General features: G+C 40.4%; 1 protein-coding gene across 1 annotated transcript in view; it reads left to right on the top strand.

The window, feature by feature from the left end:
- The window catches only part of GRIN3A (glutamate ionotropic receptor NMDA type subunit 3A), a 71,132-nt gene that overhangs the window by 15,407 nt on the left and 33,105 nt on the right, over positions 1-22,620 (top strand). Inside the window, exon 2 of the mRNA XM_071730037.1 lies at positions 17,039-17,643. Within this exon, the coding sequence (XP_071586138.1) occupies positions 17,039-17,643 (605 nt within the window). The remainder of the gene's footprint in view (positions 1-17,038; positions 17,644-22,620) is intronic.

Genomic DNA, 22,620 nt, shown 5'->3' with positions numbered 1-22,620 from the left:
ATACTTGTGAGAAAGGATTCCTTTACACTCAGAATTTCTGTTGAGAGAGAGAGGAGTGATTGGTCTATTTTGAATATCGATGCCCAGAGTCCTCACGAACACGCAGTTTTTTTTCAGCTCCACCATTTTTACCTACTGTTCCAATATCAATGTAGCACACTCTTTCCATCGTTTCTTAATTTTGCCCACTAGACCTTGTTCTGAGGCCCTGACTTCCACTGTAGGATAATACGGATCCTAAATTAACAGTCTTGACTCCAAAAAAAGACCACAGGGTTCTATTGTGATACAAATGATCAGCAACATAAATTGCTCATCACTCACTGTTCATCACATTCTCTGAAGAGCACCAAAAATAATACACTTGTTTATAAATAGACTCAGCCTCCTAGATTCCAGTGAAACTGTATTTCTTATCTTCCTACCAATTTGGCAGTGCATAAAAATATGTACCATATAGTTATGTGAGAGCTGTGCTGCAGTGTCCTCCCTGGGCATTCACAGCCCTTACAGGTTTACACCAAGAGAATAAATCTCAAATTGAGACCTGTGGTGGGATGCAGGATGCCATATGATTAGCATAAGAAAGATGGTTTTCTTGGCAGAGAATGGGAGCTTGTTGTTCACATCATACTGCTCTTGTATTCCTCCCCAGAAGTTAAGAAGAAAAAGTAAAAATTCACAGTGAATAATACATTTGACAATCACAGACATTTTTTTTTTTCTGCCCAAAAGCCACCTGAAGTTTCTGGAACAAGCACGAACAGTATAAGCATTAGGAGAAACTGCATCCCAGAGCCTTTAAAAAAGTGCCTTTGACTTGACTGGTTTTGAATAGGGACAGCGTGAGATGTGGTTTTGGTTGCTTGGGACTAATTTCTTTCCACTTCCAATCGGATTAATAGAGGAATTGGAGTTGTACATGAAAGCTGGAACTTGTTAACAGTGCAAGTGTGTGTTTTCTGTGAGTATTTGTCTTAGTGTAAGTTGAGTTGTAATATTTGTGAAAAGCAAATGTTGGAGCAAAGAAGTGAAGCAAGTATTTCATTCATGTGAGTATCTTTGTGTTGTCTCTGATGCTATTGGCCATCATCAGAAAAAAATATATTTATATTCAGACTTCCTGCTAATTCAGTTACAGTGTGGTTTTGCTTAGGATGAAGAACAACTCCCAACAGGCTCTGTATCTTGTTGCTGTGATATTAAAACTATAGTCATAAGCAAGCTTAACACTTCTATCAAAGTTAACTTTTAATTTTACCTGACTTCTTGCCTTACATTCACCAGATATTTACCATCACTTAAAAATCTATAGAAAGCTATTCACTGGCTAAGATCAAGGCTAGTCCAAAGAAATTATCCTTGGTGGATCCATATTATGCCAGCTCTATGAGAGCAAATCCATGTCTTGTGGGAGTCATGCAATATTATTACAATCTTATTAGAGAATAATAAGCAGCAAAATGGCTTATTGTCAGTGAGAATTTGAGAAATGAATATGCAGTCTGGCCATTCAAAAGGGGACTCAAATGGGAAGTACAGTCTTTTCAAGGACTTAAAAATTTATGGGAAAATACATGTGGGCTGAGTACTATAATAGCTACTGGTCTACCAGTCCAGGCATGGAGAAGTCCAGCTGAATTTCCTTGCTTTGCTAGAAGATTTCTCTGAAAGGTTAAAAGTTGTCCAGGATTGTAAAATCCAGCAGCAAGCTGCTACCTGCTTGTAAATGATGTGCTGAGTCTTAACAACCATTGTGAGGATGAGGTGGACTCTGTTGGGGCTCTTGTCTGGTGCCACCCCTTTAAAGAGTAATAGTGACAAGAAGTAGCCAACCCACAGAGCAGGTTCCCAGCTCTTCACAAAATCTTCTTTTCTTGCAGAGGACTTCATTTGACCAGGGGCCGTCACGCAAGGTGGGCCAGGAGACAGACACTGCCCCTCTGGAGGGGTAATAATCTTTGCCTTTGCCCTCCACGTGGAGGGTGTTGCTCCAGCAGCCTTCAGAACAGTCTGCATGTGTGCCAGGCAGTATGCTCAAGCATGTGGGAAATCTTCAGTCGTTTTAGGGGTGGTCTGCAAACAAATGTTGCTTACCTTTCAGAAAAGCAAAGCAAACCATTTACAGAAGATGCTGCTGTCTGTGAATGTTTCCCTCTCCTTTTTATTCACACAGATGGCTGGCTGTTTCACTCAAATTTATTGATAATACATCCTGGTGTTCTGTGTGGTACCTGGTAAAGAGTTTTAAGCAGGGAATTTTGTAGAATACTTTGGTTCCTGTCCTCAGACAGAGCAGTGCAGCATCTGTGTCAATGCAAATGTTTTGAGCTTATGGTTTTTTGCCTTACTTAATTCCATCCCATGTCACTGAAATGTGTCGAAGCATGATTTACCTTTTGCAAAACTGACCAGAACTTTCATTCAAGTGCTAGCATCATGTGAGCTGAGAAAACTGAAGCACATAAAGAAAAAGAATACATTCCTATTTCATCAGGGAATATACATTTTCATAATTTTTAATTATGAGTTTTTGAAGCAGTACCATTTCCTACAGAGAGAGACAGGAGCTTTAATTGTCCTATAGTTCTTGCCAAACTCACAGGACTTGTGGTCTGTCATCTCTTCCTTTCAGTTTGTATGGGGGAATTAGATACTCCTCTGCAAGTCTTCCCCTTGTTCAGAGTTAAAAACAATCATAGCAGCAAAAATAGTTGATGTAAATTCCTCATGCCCAGGCTTGGTTCACCAGACTCTGCAGAGTCATCATGGATTATTTGCGTGGAGATGGATAGGCACAACCGTCTTGCTGAGATTATTGAGACATGATGCTTCCATATTTTGTCACAAGCACTTATCCACGTTAAACTCCCAGGGCGCGCTTCATTTTTACTGGTTCTCACCCTCCCTTTAGGAGGATGCAGTCACCCACTCAAGAAGCAGAAATAGTGCATATGACTAACTATGTCACGGAACAAATGATTAACAGTAAGTAGTTTGTGGTAGCTGTTTGCAAACAGTCCACGTGCCAACAATTACGCTGAAGCAGTTTTGTGAATACCTAACTCAGTGTGTTTTGCATAACTCAAGGCTGTCTCCCAGATCGTTGCATTCATGACTTCTCTCTTGTTTGTTAAATTCATAAATGTCATTTTTTCTTCTGGTCTGTAGAACTGGTAGTACTAGTCTGAACTGTGATGTTAGTCTGCAACATTGAACTGGCAAAGGATGGCAGCTCCGATGAACGAGGTGCAGTTAAGGCTGCTGTGTTTGAAGGGTTTATAAGCCTTCACAAAGTGAACAGAAGGCAGTCATATGCAGGCAGATCCATTAGTGCATCTGATGCTTTTGAGGTTTGCAGTGATGGAAATAAAGATGCAGGGGTGTTGGACTAGATGACATCTGAGGGCCCCTTCTAACCCAAGCCATTCTGTGAGCCTATGATTCTGTTTGCCCCAGGTGCACCCAGCCTACCCACAGAGAGCTTGGTCTGACTGCCCAACTGCATCAAGCCACTCATAGATTTCACTGTCAGGAGCTTAGAGGCGTGTTCATCAGCTGCAGTCCTCATCAGCAATCTGCTGACACCAGGGATAAAAAGCTGACCTAGAGAGAACATCCATCACATCATCCCATGAACCAGGGCAGGAGGAGCTGAGGAGGATGTCTTATGTGTCTGTAGGAAGCTCAAATACAGACAAGAGTGTCTTGATTCATTTTTTTTCAGAGTGTTTGAGAGCCTTTTTCTTACAAAAATGTGCAGCCCTAGCAGATCTTAAAGTACAGAGCTCTTTAAAAAAATAATTTAAGTGCCCAGCCTATGTGGGTAATTGGTGCTTTGCAATGGATCTAGTAGTTTTCATGTGTCAGAGTTGCACAAACCCTACATAACTCTAAGGAGGAGGTATAAAAGGAGATATAGAGAGGCAGTGGAAATTCAAAGGGATTGCAGCAGAGAAGGTAGAGCCAGTGTTGAAAAGAAAACCAAACTTGTAAAGACCTTTCCTCTCGTTTCCATGCTGCAAAGCATTCTTCCCATCAATAAAATCCAGCCTGTTAAATGGTTCCTATTACTTGCATTGCTTTCTCATAAATGAAGCTAACTCTATTAACCTGCCCCAGCATTCTCCCTTTTCCCCGTAGGAAACGTTAGGTAGCAGTACAAGTAAGTTTTTGCATAAATAAGTAGGATGAAGAACTTTATTTACAAGAAGCGAATTCATTATTTAATTTTGTCAAAACAGTTTATCCAGCTGCTCGTCACTGGTTGTTCCTGCAAGGGTGAAAAATATATTATACTTCCCCACCACTAAACTTTTTGCTAGTAAGAGCAGTATGCTGAGTTAGTTTTGTCCATATGAATTTAATGTAGTATGGATTTCCAAATTTTTTTTCCAACTGGGTGCAGTTTGTGCAACTCTCCATCCTCACCAGCCGTGTGGCTTCTGCCACAGAGCTTTCCCTGGGCTGAGCATTGGGCACCAGCAGCACAACAGGACAGGAGGGATGGCTGCAAGGCAAAAGGCTGTCTTGTCAGCAGAGCACCCCAGGCAATTGGCATGGTCCATTGCCACCAGCAGTTGGCTTATCCACATGGTGCTTTTATTCAGTTGCAGCAGGAATGGGATCTACAGAAGGCAGCTGATGAGCTTCTCCTGGGTGCTGGTGCTGGGACCAACACCACCTGCCACAGGCAGAGCTGAAAGAAAGAAGAATCAGAGCTACAATCATAGAAGTTTGAAAGGCATCTTTAAGGTCATCCCCAACCCCCCTGTAGTGGGCTGGGACATCTTCAACTGGACCAGGTTGCTCAGAGCCCCATCCAACCTGTTCTCAAATATTTCCAGAGATAGGGCATCTACCACCCCTCTGGGCAATTTGTGCCAGTGTCTCACTGTAAAAATTTCTTCCTTATATCTAATATAAATCTACATTCTAATATAAATCTATACTCTTTCAGTTTAAAACCATTACTCTTTCTTCTGTCTCTACATGCTTTTGTAAAAAGTTTCTCCCCACCTTCCCTTCAGGTCCTGGAAAGCCACTGTAAAGTCTCCTTGGAGCCTTCTCTTCTCCAGGCTGAACAACCCCTTTTAGCCTGTCAGTACTGAAGCCCTCTTCATGACAGTCCTCTCGACTCACACCAGCAACTCCCATGTCCTGCTGGACACAGTACTCCAGGTGGGGTCTCACGAGAGAAGAGTGGAGGAGGAGAACCAGTTTCCTTGACCTACTGGCCACATGCCTTTTGATGGAGGCTATGCTACAGCTGGCTTTCTGGGCTGCAACCATACACTTCTGGCTCATGTCCAGCTTTTCATCTGCCAGTACCTCTTGAGTCCTATGATTTGTGCCATCTTCTGTCTAGTAATGGTGCCAGGCAGCAATATGGATCTTCATTACAGTCAGGTGGTCCCACTGTCTTTCTGCATGTACATGGCCACATATTTACATCTTTAGTCTGTGCCCACTATCACATACTAGGTGCATAGAGATGGACATATTGTTTAAAGCCTGTGAAGTATCAGTTACCACTGTTCTACCAAGTCCAAACTCTGAACAAAGGGGGATTAATAAATGCCATCCATATGTTATAGTGATTTTAAAACTCTGTGCACAGACTTTATTGGTGATCTAAGTGTCCAAACTAGATGCAGAGTGACAGAAAATCTTGTAGCAGTCATCTACATGAATTGTAGAGACAGTGCATAGTAGAGACGTGATGCTTTTATGTACTTTCTCTGAAGCATTTAGATGAGAGCAGATGATTGAGTCAAAGTAGAAGCTGTAAATGCTCACCTGATAATCTTGCACATTATAAATCAAAGGATGAAACAGGCATGAGTGGTGATTTTTTGATACATTCAGCCAAGCCTCACCACTACTTGCTGTATGCCACTTTCTGCTCTGTGGAGTACCTACTACAGTAAGGTCTTGTCTCATGACCCTGTATCCAGGGTCTTTTGGAATACAATCAATTAGTAAGTTGCTCATCCACTTAAAACTAATGAGAAAATCACAGTATCCAAATGCTAGCAGACATGAGGTCTTGATGAGCTACGTATGGGTGGAATAGCAACAATAGCCAGGAAGGGCAGACCAGTGCACTGCAAGTAGTGTAATGGTTCAAATGCTAAAATTATTTACCACTAACCCACAGAATAAACGGGTTTGAATCATCTTTATCGAGGAAGATGTGTCTGGCACAGGAAGGAATGGGAGATTTTAGCCCTAGATTCTGCTTCTGGCAAAATCTTGGTTTGTTCTCCAAGACTCATGACTCTTTATGAAATATTTATCTTACTGCAAGGCTTAAGATGGGCAGAGAGCAGTTTCACAGCTGAGTGAGAAGTCTGTCCCTGCTGCAGAGCTGACTGTGGAGGGGGTTATCCCTGCTTTACAGAGAGGGGCTTGCTTGCCAAGGGAGCACAAGAAGAGGCAGGGATTTCAAATCAGATCATTTGGTTTCTATATTTGACAGCCAGCCAGGGCACCTTCCTCCTCCTCTTCCTCCTCCTCCTCCTCTCCCTGTGTGCCTTGGTAACAGGCTCTGCGCAGTCACACACTTCTGTGGGTAGTTGCTATATGCTTCAAAGGAAACTCAAATACTTCTGCCTTTTGGGGGTGGGAGGTAGGTGCGTTCTGATTAAAGGACCATTTTGTGTTTTGCATCCTCATAGTGTTTCACAACTTGCAGGTGCTGCCACAAAACTTCCAAATAATGCACTTGTCTTTTGGGGTTTGCTTAGTTTGGGTTTTTAAAGACAACTCATGATGAGGAGAAAAAATGGGAATCAGTGATTTAAAGATTTACAGCCATTAAGTTTTTTAAGTCATTAGGATTTCCTACATTTTCAAAAGTCAGGTTCTTCTATCAAAAGATTGTAAATCCTCAGCCAGGGAGCCAACAAACACCACACCTCCTGGTTTATTTATGTTTTCCTCCTGCAGCAGCTGCTGGCATTGAGTGGCACTTATCCTTGAACTATTCCTTATGCAAACAAACTGCCTTCTGCTGAGGAAAGTGCAATTATTGAGAGGTACCCAGCAAGACAAGGATGCCTGTGCAGGGTGAGAACCTCCTACCCTGCTAGTATAGCAGACTTGCTGACCTCGCATGGGCAGCAAGTGACATTTCACAGCTACTCAGGATGGCATGTCCCAGTGGCTGATCCCCTCTATTAACTCTCTATCCTTCCACATTCAAAGTATGTTTGTTTTTAGAGATGTTTGATTTTTAAATTATTTTTCCTCTCCTTACCCCCTACCCTGAAAGCCAATTATAATAACTCTCTATTTTCCCATCTTTCTTATTAAATTCAATGTATTAAACTGAAGAAAGCTCAAGTAAAGATGTTTGAATGCTGTTCTTGGTTTTAAGCCAAGCAACTATGCACAAGAATTCACCTTAGAGTCATGATTTAAATGCCTAGCCTCAGAAAGATCAACTACTAACTTAATCTACCCTGGCCTCATTTAATAAAGAGATGAGTCTTGGCGAGCTTAATTCTCAAGTTTCTTTCATACAAAAAATCAATATAGAGCAAAATGCACCTATAGGTAAAATTAATCCTCTGGAACATACCCAGAACAAGGCCCAGCAGAAGAGGATGCCATGATGAGCTGGTGCTGGTTTTCTGAGGAAAAGGGCATGGGTCAGCATTAATTTCTCCCACTGACTATTGCTATTCACAGTTTCATTCCAGTGACTGCTCTGTGCCTAACTGCGTGCAGCACAACCCGTGGGCATTTCTCTGGTCCATAGAGGTGAAGAAGATTAGTTGGTGGCTGATCATTGTCGCAGAGGAGCAGTGCCCAGAACCCTGCCTGGCATGGGAAAGTCCCACAGCAGCAGTGCCTGCACACCCCATCCAGAACATCCTTCTGCACCACTGGCTCAGGATGAGCAGGGGTGGTTTCTTAATTGAATTGCCACTTCCTTTCCCATTTTTTTCCATGATTGAATAACCTAGTTTCACTCTGCTAAGCTGAGAACACCATGCAGGGTTGCACAGCCTGTTGGTAGGCACATAGTCATCTGTAAAAATAACAAGACACAGGGCACAACTACTGAGGGAGGGCATGGGGACTGCAGATGCTCAGGGGGAGTTGAAAGCATTTTCAAGCCATGCTGGAATTAGACTGGTGAGTGAAAACAGTGCTCCAAATTACATTTCTTGCTGCAGGTGTTAGTGATGAATAAAATCTAATGGGATAAAATGCTGCCTGGTTACACCAGATGCATAGCAGAAAGGACAGGAACAGCTTTTGTAAAATGGGGTCAAACTTCTTTTACCTACATTACATGAATCTGTCTTCTCCATATCCCTTCTCCTTACGTTCTACATATTCTTCCAAAACTAATCTCTTCTTTGTTCAACCAGAATTTTGTTCGTGCCTAAAAATCCAGGTAAACTAGAAAGCGTACTCATAGCTAGCAAAAACCTAACATTTTCTAGTGATGAACTGCATCTTGCTGATGGGAAGGTGGAAGTTGCTGCAACAGGGCAAGAATGGGAATGCTGTTACAAGAGCCCTTGATACTAAAGAGCCTGGCAGGGATGAGATGCCCAGGAGCCCAGTGCAGAGCAGTGTTTGACAATGTGCATTGTAATTACAGCCTTAGCTGCCAAATTCTCTGTCAGCTCTTGCACTGTGTTAACAGAAGTCCTCAAGAGCAAGGCATCAGAGCAAACACCACATGCAATTAACATGAACCTTAGAAACCCATTCCATATCCAAAACCAAGAATTTATTGTTGGTCTAATTAAAGTCCTAGCAGTCTAATCAAAGTTGTATTATTTGTCCCAGTGATGCTAATGCTTACAGGAAAATTACCCAAGTAATACAGCTCATTCTCAGCCATGATGTTTGAACCGTCTTCTGTGTGCTTCTGTATCTGGTATGGTGCTCACATTTCAATGCACCTCTGGGTCCCAAGGTGAGCATCACAAACCTTCTTTAGGGAGACAGAGCAAGTGCATCGGTGTTTTTGAGGGGTGGATACTGCTAGTGGCAGATCATCTGTGTCCCAACATCTCCAAAAGGAGGATTGTTACGTTGAAGACAGGCATTTTACCATCCTCTGGGTTTGCATCAATGTGTTTGTTAGTGCTGTGTGCATCTCTGCTGTGTTTACTTGTGCAGTCGTCATACTTTTGCAGTTCCACTTTGCATCTACATTTGCAGTATGTGGTCTATATCACATACTGGAAATCTGTTCTTTGCTGTCCCTGAAGTTGGTTTTATCTGGCTCCCATAGTTACTGACCACTGATGAGCTGCACTTTTTAGCCCTGGCCCCTCCTGTGCTTGCCGTGGGAAAGGTTCTTTTGTCCTGTGATGGCAGTTTTTGGCACACTTGATACCCTCCATTTGTATTTTTTTCAGCAGTTTTTGAACTTAAATTTGAAAAACATTACTATAGCCTGATCATATGTATGTTCTTTACCTAAAGTTGTTAGTAATCACTCTAAAAGACCAGTAAGAGTTCTTCCATTAGCAGACACACACCGAGTGCTCTGGTAACCACTTAAATAATTTTCTCCAAGTTAAAACAGCCCCACTAATGTGTTATTGGAATGTCTTTACAAAAGTGTCTTGCTGTTTTTCACCTCAGACACTAAGAGTGCCAGGAGCAAGAAGCCAGATCTTGACAAGCCCAAGGTGCTGCCACAATTTGAGCTTTGCTGATATCAAAAGCTGAGTTACTACCTGTCCTTATGAACCAAAATCTGGGGGAAAAAAAACCCCTTCCCTTTGCATTGCCTGAATAACATGCATCAGAAGACTGCCTGTTTGGGAACTGCTTTAAAATGGGATGGGAAAAGCACCAGTGTTAATCAGGTGCTTCTCAAGAGTAAAGCACCCAAATTTCCCTAGACAGTATGCTGAAGAGCTTCAAGTTAGTTGGATGCCTTATCTCCTCAAGGGAATATTTAAATCCTGCTAAATGCTATTTTCCAACCATTCAGGCTTGTGGTGGCTTTCAGAAGAACCCCAAAAAAGATATTCCTCTGTGGAACAGCCGATGTATTTTGCATCCTTTACAAGTGTGGGAAGACTTGTAATGGGGTAGCTGCAGCACAAACGTCAAATGAGAAATCCTGCTCACAAACGTGACAGCCTAGATGAGGACAGCCACCAAAAATGTGTTACTGGGAAATGGCATGAGAGAGAAAGCCTAGGATAGAGCTAGCCAAGAGTTTCTTGCTCCTGATGGCAAGTGTTCATGTACTTGTGACAACCTCATTCCATAACAGTGTTGAGCTTCTAGAAAATAATACCACACAGTAAAAAGCTGTCCCTTGTGGCTAATACATCTTTTAACCAAACATTTGCTAGAGCTTTACAGACATTGATTGCAATACTGTAGCACCTGAGATTAAGAGTCACAGGCATGGATGGACCTGACCCCCTCTTTCTCCCATGTGAGGTGTACCACGGAGCAGAAGTGGTTCTCCACAGCTCTGCATTACTGTTTTGATGATGGAAGAAAGCCTATCATGGCAAATTAATGCAGCTTCCCCTGACCTATTTGCATTACCAACCATCTGTCTCTTTTTAACTCAAATGGCAAGGTTTAGGGAAGGAAAAACTATTTTGGCTCTTGCCATCTTTGTGAAATACTCTTCGTCAGACTTTAAATATTAGGGTTTTATTTTTTTCCTCCAGGAGCAGAGAACGCCTTTGAAGTCTTTGAAGTAATACTATTTCTGACAATCTGTAAGTGGTACGAAGATGAATCATAGGTCTTACTCTCCAAGAACAGATGAAAGTTTTTATTTTATATTTCCCCTTCAACCTTGCAGAGAGCTGTAAATATGCAGATTAGTTTGTAGTACTTGTAATAGCATAGGGGATGCTAAGAAACCTCAAGTCTTTGTTGTCTGGTCTCATAAGAAAAATAATTTTCAGGACAAAGTCAAGTTAGAGTAATCTAACTTTAATTACTTGAGTTAATCTAACTCTTATAGTTTTGTGGGTTTTAAAATTAACAGCCTGTGCCTTTTTAGGATCTGCTTATAGGTTTTGTCTGGGTATATGCCAGACTACTTTTGCTGCAAGAACCAGAACAGCTCTGGCTAGTCTGTTAGCTTTTCTTGTTCAGAAGCTTTTAAGCTGTCTGCAAAAAAATAGTCTTTAGAGTGGAGATCTACTGTTTCACAATATGGTCTTGGTCAAACAGGTGTCCCTGTGGAGAGAGATGTGCAAGACAAGAAAAAGAGGAATTTGTGAAGTTATCCTCTTCCTTTCAAGCTAAAATATGTCTGTGCTTTTCTTCCTTAAAAAAATAAATAAATAAATAAATAAATAAATAAATAAATAAATGAAAAAAGACAGGATTCTTCTCCTGTCTAAATAGCAGAAGAGACATGCAATTGGTATTTTTAATCATATTGATACTGCTGCTTGAACAGACACTTAAATTTTTTACTGGAAGAAGGCCTAGGAGCCAAATCTAGCTCTTCCAGAGATCCATAAAAAGGCTCTGGAGATTAACTGGGACCAGGACAGAGCCCAGGAGTAGCACAGTGCCTGGGCCCAGCTCCTGCTGCTCTTTGCTGGGGAGCAGAGGAACACATCCCTGCCTTGTGCTCTTCTGCCTCTCTGCAAGCAGCAGAACAGATTTGGGGAAGAAAAACCTTGTTTTCTTCTGTGGGAACCAGCAGGTGTGTGGCCCCTTGGCCCCTGTCTGCCCAGCAGGCAGAGCAGGTTTCTCACAGTGGTCTGGAGGTGGAGGTTCTGGAGCAGACCTCCCATCCTTCTCAGGGGGATGCAGGGCAGTGGCACCACACCATCCCAGCTCCTGCCCCTGCTCCATCTGCTGCCCACACATCATCCCTTCTGAAGCCTTGCAGTTTCAGCAGTAAGGCAGATAGTGAAAAAATAGAATAATATTTCAAAGCTTCTTTTTTTTTCGTGGCATGAAAAGGAAGAAGCAATTGATGTGCCCATAGCCTTTAGGGAACTAGGTTTTAAGCTTAAATTTTGTGATTTCAACCATGGAAGAAAGAGATTCCCAGTTTTTTAAGCTGCAGCATCAGCTTGCTGACAGCTGCCATTTAGCTCTGTTTGTAAAGCTTAAGTCCCCACAGTTGCACTGTAAGACAGAAGGCTTTTTTTTTTTCTTTTTTCCTTCAGTGGAGCTTTCTCTGATGCAGTAATATATCCTGGGTTTTTGTGTTTCTTGTCATAAGTGTATCTTAGAGCACTGCCTTTGCCCCCAACAGTCAAAGGGGACTAATATTTTTTATGTACTATTAACTTTTACATAGTAAAAGTTAAGTTATATATACACTTTTAACTGCTGATGAAGGTATCATAATGTCAAGTAAAATGTCACAGTGACCATGCCTAATTAGCATTACAAATTTGGTTGAAGACATGAATAGCCAGATCCTTCAGAGTGCAAGTCAGTCCAGCTCCAGGCATTTGCTCACAGGACTTACAAAGGCTAAGGATGGGTCTGCAGGCTACTGAAACAGTCTGGAAAAATATTGCATTAATGAAATGCAAATCATGTTTCAGTTAAATTAACCTGCTATCGCAGGTGTCTTGGGCAACGAAACTGTAAAACTGCTGCAGCAGGGATACAAAAAGCAAATAAGTAGTTACAGTCTCTGCTGCACGGAAGAGTGAAACACATCAGACCATGTAAAGCTTAATATTCCATGAATGGCTTGGTCCAAAGCCCACTGAAAATCGGTGCAAAGGCTGTTGGTCTCCGATCTGAAAGCAGTTAGTCAGAAATTAAGGATTCTAGGACTGTTCTTTACCCAAGTAAAACCTAAGGTCAGTTGATCATGGCTGGTTTATAAAACAGGACCTGATGACATGCAATAAAGAACTAGTTTCTCATAGACACAGAAAATATTTTTGCTGGTGACATGATGTAAATGCAAACATTATTAAAAATAAATCACAACATAAAATAATGTCATAACATCTTTAATGACAGCTTAAATACAAATTTAAGCAAAGCAACTGAGTTTCAATATGAGCTTTAATTGGCAGTTTAACTGAAATAGTCAAAATTTATTAATTTCCGAAGTGAAATAATGAAGGGATGAACTTTAATAAGTATGGATGGGTGCAGTTTTATACCCTGATACTATCTCATAAATCTTCTGTTCCATGACAAGAACAAAGTTACATATATCTAAACTATCATTTAATTTTGAAAAGCCTCTGCTATGATTTTATGCAGTCGCTGTGATAGCTACTGAATGGCTGAATTAACAATTTTCAGAAGTTCCTCATTTAAAAGTAGTAATTGTTTATTTTAAAGAATTCATAAAAAGACATTAAAGTATTAAGAACATTATGATATCAAAGGATGTATACTGATGTATGACGTAGTTGTAATTTTTTCATCAGGGCCTGTATGTTCAGCCACATCCTACGAATAACAAGCCTTTTGAAGTAAAATTTATAAGGTATTAAATCCAAACATCTCCAAACATTTCCACATGCTTTTCTAGGAGGATCTTTTGTATATAAGCCAGTAAAGCCAACTAACCACTCACCATATGAGGCCAGAGAGAGTTCTTGGATGTTCTGTGAAACACCAGGGCTCTTCTCTGAGGACCAGTAGAACAGGAGAACATTAGTTGCTATTCCTCCCCAGTATCTACACAGGTGTTTGCAAAAGAGAAACATGTAGTGACTGAATTTTATGTGTACTAGTGTACCAGAAAAATTCTGAAGTCAGGTTTGCAGCCCCAGTACACATAATAAAGAAATGAATCTGTGCTGCCTACTTTTTCAAGTCTGGACATTTACTTTTCAAGCACATTAACAGGGGATTTAGCAACTAATAAATCATAGTGGTGGTGAAGTGCTCATGTCAGTGCAACTGTGGGCTTTTGAAAGTGCCAGCTAAAATACAGATGTTTTCATGCCAAGAAACATTTTAAAATGCAGGCTTAGTCTAAGCCAGGTTATCCCAAATCTGTTTCCATTCAGGAAAGGACCAGCATCTCAATACAAGAACCACTTGTGGACCTTCAGTGTGTATTGGACCCCACTGAAACTTCCAAGTGTATTTCATGTGAGGCAGGGACCAACTCCAGAGATCCTGAGGACTGAGCCAGTAGCAGCACTGCTGTAGGAGAGTCCAGTCCTGCACCCATAGGTTCCAGGTCCAATGAAAATGGCCTTCACCCACACTGCTGAATGAACTTGTCAAGGTTTCTGTCCCTTAGGCATTTTGCTTTCTCTGGACTATGAGTGCTTGGTGCTGTGTTTGCTGGGGGCCTGGTGTAGTGCCCAGTGACCCTAAGGTGCAACTTGCACCTTTTCTGTATCCTTAGCAGTTCAAAGCATTTTAATACTGGCATAACTGTGCGGTAGCCAAGCAGAAGCAGTCTTTCATATGTAAAAATGTGCATGTGTACTGGGTTTGGCATGAGGACATAGAGGTCTTAAAATATATAAAGCTGCTGGGTAAGATGATGAGCCAATTCTCATGCAGTCTTAGCCATGCTTCTGCAAGGTAGTGAGTCCCAAAAAGTGCTGGGACCCAAATTGCCAGGCCATGGTTATGAGAAAGCTAATTGTCAGGCACCAAAACCAGACCAGGGACGAACTAAGCAGTGCAAATGCACAAGTTTATTTCCCAGGGCTGTTCTATTCAACAGTATGGACACAGCTGTAACTGCTCACTTCTATCCCTCATCAAAGTGTGGATGTTTTTCAGAATCCAATACATTATTTTTATGCCCATGCCTATACTGTAATAGCTATAGTATTATGCTTACGATATCATGCATCTTCCCTATGCAGATATGGTCAGGTTGTTTGCTATCATGTATGTTATGAAAAATGTTCTGTCTATAGGGAATAACTTACTTCTTCTCTAATGATCAAATATGCTGAGTCAATATGCTTGATAATTTTTGCTGGTTGGAGGCAGTCCATCAAGTATTCATACTTTTACTGGATCTTGGACAGAAAGAATGGAAGGAAAATCTTTTCTACTCCCTTGTGTTTGCACTGAGAGACAAACTAGAGTTAACTAAGTTTAGCTAAGACAAACGATCATCCCATAACCTCAGACAAAAAAAGTTTATTGTGATTCACTCTGCAGAGACTTAATTTATTCAAATCAGCTTTCCAAACCCTAGTATTATGCACAAATGCTTTTCTTTCCTCTGAACTAATCATGTTTTAATTAGTAGGCAATGTTTTCCAGCCTAGAACTCACAGAGTCTGCACAACTTAGCTTCTGCGTTCAGTAACTTGTCCTTCATAAGGGAGTCAATCCTTTTATGTCTTATTGGTAGTACATGATGTGCATTGATTATGGACAGTGATCTGTTTAATTAGCTTATCCATGTGCCTGTGTAAAAAAACAGGCCACAGATACCAAAACCAAGAGATGACAAAAAGGGTTGACAGCATCCTTATCAAGGGTGGAATTTAAATAATGTGCTGTGGAAAACAGATGATGAGTTTATGTAATGACAAATTAACACAATGAAAGTTTGCTGCTTATAAACAGGGTTTAGCTCTTCAGGTTTTTGGTTGTTTGAGGGTTCTTTGTCTGGTTTTTTTTTGGTTGGTTGGTTGGTTGGTTGGTTGGTTGGTTGGTTTTTTTGGTTTTTTGTGGGTTTTTTTCTCATTCCACCTCATACGTTTGTAATGGAGAGTGCAGAGCTAGTGCAGAGAGGTTATAATTCCAAATTCAGTGTTTTGAGTATTTATACAAACTGGATCCTATAATGAGAAGTAAAATACTATTAAAATTAGTTGAACTTTATACTAACTTTACACACAGGAAAGGTCTTATCCCTCATATATAATCCATGTTAACTACTTAAATGTAAGAGAATGAAGAACAGACCTTAACTGTTCATTAACTTAGCAGTAGATAGAGAGATAAAACTCAGGTACCTGTGTAGGACAAGACATATTTTGAGGGGGCTTGAGTACAGATGAACATTGACATCACTACAAAGACTACACATGATGCAGAGACAGGCCTCATAACTCACAGGTTTTGAACATCTCATGGCTGGAAGCTGTGCTTAAGACTGTCAAATTCTGAGCCAAACCAAAAGATGGAACACTACATAGTGTGCTACCCGAAGGCCTCACAGAAGCATTTTGGTAGAGCAGGGAACTACTTTGCAGCAAAATACCAGGAACTGCTTGAATTCTTTAACATTTTTTTCCTTCCTTTTTAGATTGGTAGATAAAATTTAATTTTATTTAATTTTATTTTTGGGTCATGGGAAGGGGAAGGAGTAAGAGTATGGGAAGAGTATTTATGGATCAAATAATAAGGAAGGAACCTCTCTTAAGAGGAGGAATGGATTAGCCTCCCGTCCTTTTTCCTTTTATGGAAAAGATAAACCCAAGGATAATCATGTTGGGGAATGTAACAAGTTAAGTTCTGTTAGATCATCAGTAACGTGGGGAAAATTAGTATGGAATGCTTACTTATCGATTATTTTCCAGATCAGAAATCTCAGTCTTCACATCTTAGCCTCTGATGTGTTCAATAACTTGTCCTTTACCAAAGAATCAATCTTCTCATGTTTTATTGGCAGTTTATGACATGCATTGATTATAGATTGGGATCTGTTTAATTAGGATGCTCATGTATAAACTACAAAATGAACTTTTCAGCGTCTATTGAACTTGAACATTAGCACCAGGGTTGAACCTGAAGAGTAAGGCCATACCTTCTCATACTCCTCATAGGAGAGCAGAGAACTCTTTGCCTAAAAATGGCGAGAAATCCAAAAGTACAAATGCATTGAAAGATTTTTGTAAACAGACTTATTAGTGACCATGGAAGTGGACTCAGCCTCTAGCTGAGGAAGTCCATGAATCACAGTCCCTTTAAGCTGGGTGAGTTTAATTTCCCCACTTTCCCACACAGTTCTCTTGGCTTTCAGGTGAATACTAATGAGTATTCATGAGTGTTATAGTGAATACTAGTGAGTATGAGTGAATAAAAATTAATCAAATTCATTAATATTGTGTCCAGCATATTTCTGACCAGTTGCATTTCATCTTTTTAACTACAGAATCCCCTTCACCTGCAGATGAGTTTAGAAAACTCACTGAGTTCTGATGCTGACATTACTTTCTCGATCCTTGCAATGAACAACTGGTATAATTTCAGCCTGATGCTATGCCAGGAGGAGTGGAACATCACAGATTTTCTCTTCCTCACACAACAGAGCTCCAAGTTCCACCTGGGCTCCATTATAAACATCACAGCAAACCTCACTGCAACCAGTGATCTTCTGAACTACTTACAGTTTTACCTGGAGAGCATCAAAGACACAGCATCTACTATGGTGATGTTTGGATGTGATATGGAAAAAACACGGAGGATTTTTGAAATAACCACCCAGTTTGCTGTGATGCCTCCAGAACTTCACTGGATTATTGGGGATTCACGGAATGTGGAAGAACTGATGACAGAAGGTTTGCCACTTGGTCTCATTGCTCATGGCAAGACAACAGAGTCAGTCTTTGAGCATTATGTACAGGATGCAATGGAGCTGGTCGCAAGAGCCGTAGCAACAGCCACCATGATTCAACCAGAACTAGCTCTTATTCCAAGTACAATGAATTGCATGGACACAGATGAAAGGAATATCACTTCAGGGCAGTATTTGTCAAAGTAAGTTTTTGGGTTTTTTTGGTTTTTTTATTTTTTGTAGCTAATTGTTGTGGTATACAATAAAAACCATTTCCCCCCCCACTGTTCCCTGTGGCTTAGCTATCATGCAGTTTAACCCTCCCTTGTACACACATCTGCTTCATTTCTTCTGAACAAATAATGACACATTTAACCACAGAGGGATATTAAGCCAGCAGTAGAAGAAGAAATTGCTCCACATAAGTAGAGGTCATGTAGGCTGGGTTAAAGACTGTGCTCTGGAAGTATTTTGTACTTATGTTTATGCATGTAAGAGGAAAAAGTCAGGGCTAGTGTCAAATTCTCTGAGATACCTGAGAGAATATAAAACACAGTAAGAATATTTGTGCTACCAAAGCAATCAGAGGGTAAAAAGCAGATTTATAGCCCTTCTGGTATGCTTCCATGGAAAAGAAACAAAGAAGATGGACCCTGACCACTGCAGAGGCCACTGCTTCTGGTCAGAGCTCTCAAAAGTACAGTCTCCCTCAGCTGTTTTACATCCAGTAAGTGGTTTTTTTTCAGTATTTTCCCTCCATCACATCTTTTTTCGGTCAACAGATTTTGTTGGATAATTTTTAAAAAGATTTTTGTTTGTTTGGAACTTTTTTTTCAAAATGGTATCTGAGGTGTGTCTTCACAATAACATGGTAACAGAACTACTCAAGATAGAACCTTTTGAGACCCTATTTAGGTCCTTAGGCAGCACCCATCCCTAATTTAGGCATCCAGACCCCCCTGCTTCCAAATAGTGAAGCACATCTTAGGAATAAAATAAATACTGCAGTCTCTCTAAGTATTCCCACTGACGTGGGATGTTAATCTTGTCTCATTATTCTAGTATTCTAACTAGGTCATATCTAAAGTAAAACTCTCCAAGATGCTTCTTAAACTAAATATTTGAGGACAGCAGTTTTACAAGCAGACATTTTGGGGGTTAAAGAAGGGACAAGGAGAAAGGAAAATAAAACTAAATTCTGAAATATATTCCTACAAAATATTTCTTCATTGTTGCTTTCTAAAAAAAATTATTTGCTCTCTCATGAACACTCAATGCTGTAGCTTTTTTTGTATTTTGGGAGGCAATATGCAATTTCATATCTATGAAATTTATTGTCCTTCCAGTCAGTATTGTAGAAAAGAAAAAAAATGATCCTATGCTTAGCTTTCCTTTCCCTAGGCACCTGCTCGCAGACCCTTATAATGACAAAATTACAGGTTAGATAAACCCTTGTCCTAAATCAACGGTTTTTATACTGAATAAGGTAGACAGATACCTGATGGCCAGTAGTGATACATTTGAGTGTGAGTTAGCAGCCTAACCAGTAACTGCGAGTAGTACCAATGATTTCTCAGTACCAGTGAGTGGCTTGACTATGACCAACTTTGTCCATTGCATGACTACTTTTAGGCAGGTCCTGCACTCCCAAGGAAACCTTCATCATGGTGTTTAACTGCTTGTTTACTAATGTAATTTTTTTCTGTCTGAATGAACCCATCTGTCCTGATAAGTAGCCTGGGAGCTGAGGGTGGGCAGGAATGAAGAAGTCACAGTGGCACAGAGCTTTGTTCCCCCTTAGCTGCAGTGTGCCCCACTGCTCATACCCTGGCTGTGCAGACATCCAGATGTCACCCAGGAACAGAACTGTGATTTTGAACAAGACCAAGGACTGGTCCATGGCAAAGTACACTTTTATCCTTATGGATATAGATGTACAAACCCTTACATCCTCATCTTGTCTTACAGCTTTAATTAGCCTTACAGATTTAACTAGTCTTGCAGCTTTAACTCTGCTTCTTGGGTAATTTCAGCAGGCTACTACTTACTTGTCCACTCTATTTCCTGCCTCCAGTAAACTTTCCAAGAAAGATGTGCAATAACCAAGCCACCAACCTTAAAAGACAATTAAATAATTTAATTAAATAATACTTAGAGGTACAATGAAGGTGTATGGTAGTACTACTAACACTCCAGTGAGCAGTTTGTACAACAGAGCACATGAAAAACAAAGCTGAAATGGGCAAATCATGGAATCATAGAACAGCTAGGGTTGGAAGGGACCTTAAAGATCAACCAGTTCCAACCCGCCCTCACGGGCAGGGACACCTCCCACCAGACCAGGTTGCTCAAGGCCCCATCCAACCTGCCCTTGAACACTTCCAGGGTGGGGGCAGCCACAACTTCCTTGGGTAACCTCTGCCAGTGTCTCACTGCCCTCACAGGAAATAATTTCTTCCTGATCTCTAAACCTGAATCTTCCCTCGTCAAGTTTTAAACCATTTCCCTTTGTCCCCTCACTATGTACCTGAGTAAAAAGCCCTGCCCCAAAATGACACACTTTGGAGTCATTGGTCAAGTGAAATTATTGCTAGTAAGATTTTGATAGCACTATCACAGCCTATCAGTGTGATCATCAGTTCACACTCATGGAGATGGCATAAAGGAGATTCATTTACCTGTCAGGCTTGAGGATCTTCACACTCTTGAAATTTGTACATACCATCTTTTCATACAAATCCAGCAGTAGCCCCACTAAAAAGACATTGTTCAGAAATTACCTGTATCTGTGCTATACCCAGTAATTGTAATTCTCAGAGATTTACACTAAAGATTGCTGGCCTGACTAATGTAGTTATGTTCTCTTACCTATTTCCTAAACATACTGAATAAAAGGTTATTTTATGTGAATTCCTGGCATGAGTTTCACTAATGCTGCAAGCAGCATACACAAATGATTAGCCACCACAGCCACTCATACAACCCCAAATGTTATTAAAATGTATCTCCCACACGGCTTCCCTCATTTATTTTGATTAATGCCCTGTCACTACCAGAAATATAGAACATGCAAATCAGCTGCAAAAGTAAGCCACTAATGCAATAAGGTAGTGAAGTCATACATTTAAGTGTTACTAAATCTCTCTGGTAACCTCTCCTAGTGCAAATCAACTACACGACAGGTACAGAGGGCTCAATTTACCCTCATGGGCACACTTACTTCTGCAGCAAAAGTCAGAGAACACCATGCGTAAATTCTACTGTTCTCGTTCTACCTACAGAAAATAAATCTAATGCATTATTCCATAGCTTTATCTACTCCCAGAGCACGTAGTCTGCAGCACTGTGGTATCCAGGTGATGCTGTAGTAGCAATGGGGAGCCCATTCACTGGAACTTTGTTAGCTGCTCCATCTGAGGGCTTGTCTCCCTGAATTTTGCCATTTTGTGAACTTTTTTTTTTAACTTAACACTATTTTTTTGGTGAACTTAACACTATTTTCCACATTTAGACAATTCTTTCAAAATTTTACATACAGACCCATGTACACATGCAATGATGATTGCAATAAACTCAGCAAGGCTTGTAAGAAGTAAACTGTACAATTTTTTACAAAGGTTCAGGAGAACAGATAAAAACCAGAAAAGTTTCTGGGCACATAAATCTTTCTTTGGTGCTTAAGATTGCCTTCTCCTATAAACTTTGTCTTGATAGTGTTTACATACACAAACATGCCAGCACACCATCAAATCTGACACAGAGTAGACAGAAAGGACTAGTGTAGTGGCAGACACCTCTGATTGATTCATAAAGATGTGGTATTATTTTGCTAACACTTGGCTAAATGGTAAAGGATTTTAAAAAAACGAGAACCACGTTATGTGTCTATCCTATTTATAAACACCTATCTGCATTTTTAGGCACAGTTTTCAGGCCCAGGTTAACATCAATAGCTTTTGACAGTACTGGCTGCATCATCTTTCTCCAAGCTCAACCTGCTCAAAGTACACTCCCTGGGAAGAATTTTGAAGCCACCTCAGAGAATGCTGTCACATAAACAGCCACACCTAGAACTATGGTACTTGGTTTCATAAATTTACCCTTTGCTGAGGACAAAAACTGATAGGATGTTGACACAGTCCAGAGTTTTAACTAATGAAATTGTGTAAAATACCCTCACAAGTCGATCAAAACAAAGGTTAGAGATAGGGCAGAAGTATGCATGCATGCATACTTGCTGAGGATGTACCCTTTTCAAATCAGTTTGTTTAATTTTTTGTCTGCTCTCAATATTGATAAACAACTAACACTACATGTTTTGCCTGTTGAGGCTGGAATGACAGCTATAGCCTTTATACTTCCTCCAATACTTGCTTTCATCCAGTTCCCAGAACTAATGTGAAAGTGCTGCATTCTACTATGACAGCTAAATAGTCTGTCTTCTGAATGCCTCTTATTGAAAAACATGTGCCTGGTTTTACCTTACATCATGATAATACCAATTTAACTCAGTATTTGAATGGAATCATGATACTAAGACAGTACAGTCTTAGTGGGGTCCTTGAAAAATGTCTAAAAGCTTACTGTTAACAGAGAGCAATAAATCCAGTCATGATGCTTACAAGAAAAGGAAAGGGAAAAAATTTTTTTTTTCTTCTAAAAATTATTTCCTTTTCAATTGCCTGCTCCTTTATCCATGTCATTTTAGCCTCTTTGAAAATGATGTAGCAGAAGCTGAGTGCAACATACAGGGAGAAGAGCTAGTTGCAAACATTGCCACCTAGTACAAAGGAAATAGTTGACTTTATTGTGAATATCTGGAATAGTAAAAGTACAGAAATCTCAATGCAGAATGTTCAGTGCAAAAGTGGCATACTTCATGAAATATGCTACAATATCAAAATGGCACTGTTAAGAACATTGCTTTTGCAGATATTTTGAGAAACTTGTATTGAGTTTGTTTTGGTTTTTTGGGTTTTTTGGTTGGGTTTTCTGTAAGAATTAAAAGTGACTTACCTAGGGCAGCCATCTTTCACTGAGTCCTTATCGTCATTCTGGAATTGCTAACAGTGATTTAACAATGCCAAATTTGAATTTTAGAATCCAGACTGCTTGAATTCAGAGTACTTGAAAGATGTTGACAGAGCTTCAGTAGCCTCTCATATAAGTTAGATCTCACT

The sequence above is a fragment of the Heliangelus exortis genome, chromosome Z (assembly GCF_036169615.1).
Source record: "Heliangelus exortis chromosome Z, bHelExo1.hap1, whole genome shotgun sequence".
Lineage (NCBI taxonomy): Eukaryota > Metazoa > Chordata > Aves > Apodiformes > Trochilidae > Heliangelus > Heliangelus exortis.
This window is presented reverse-complemented; position numbering and strand designations above follow the sequence as displayed.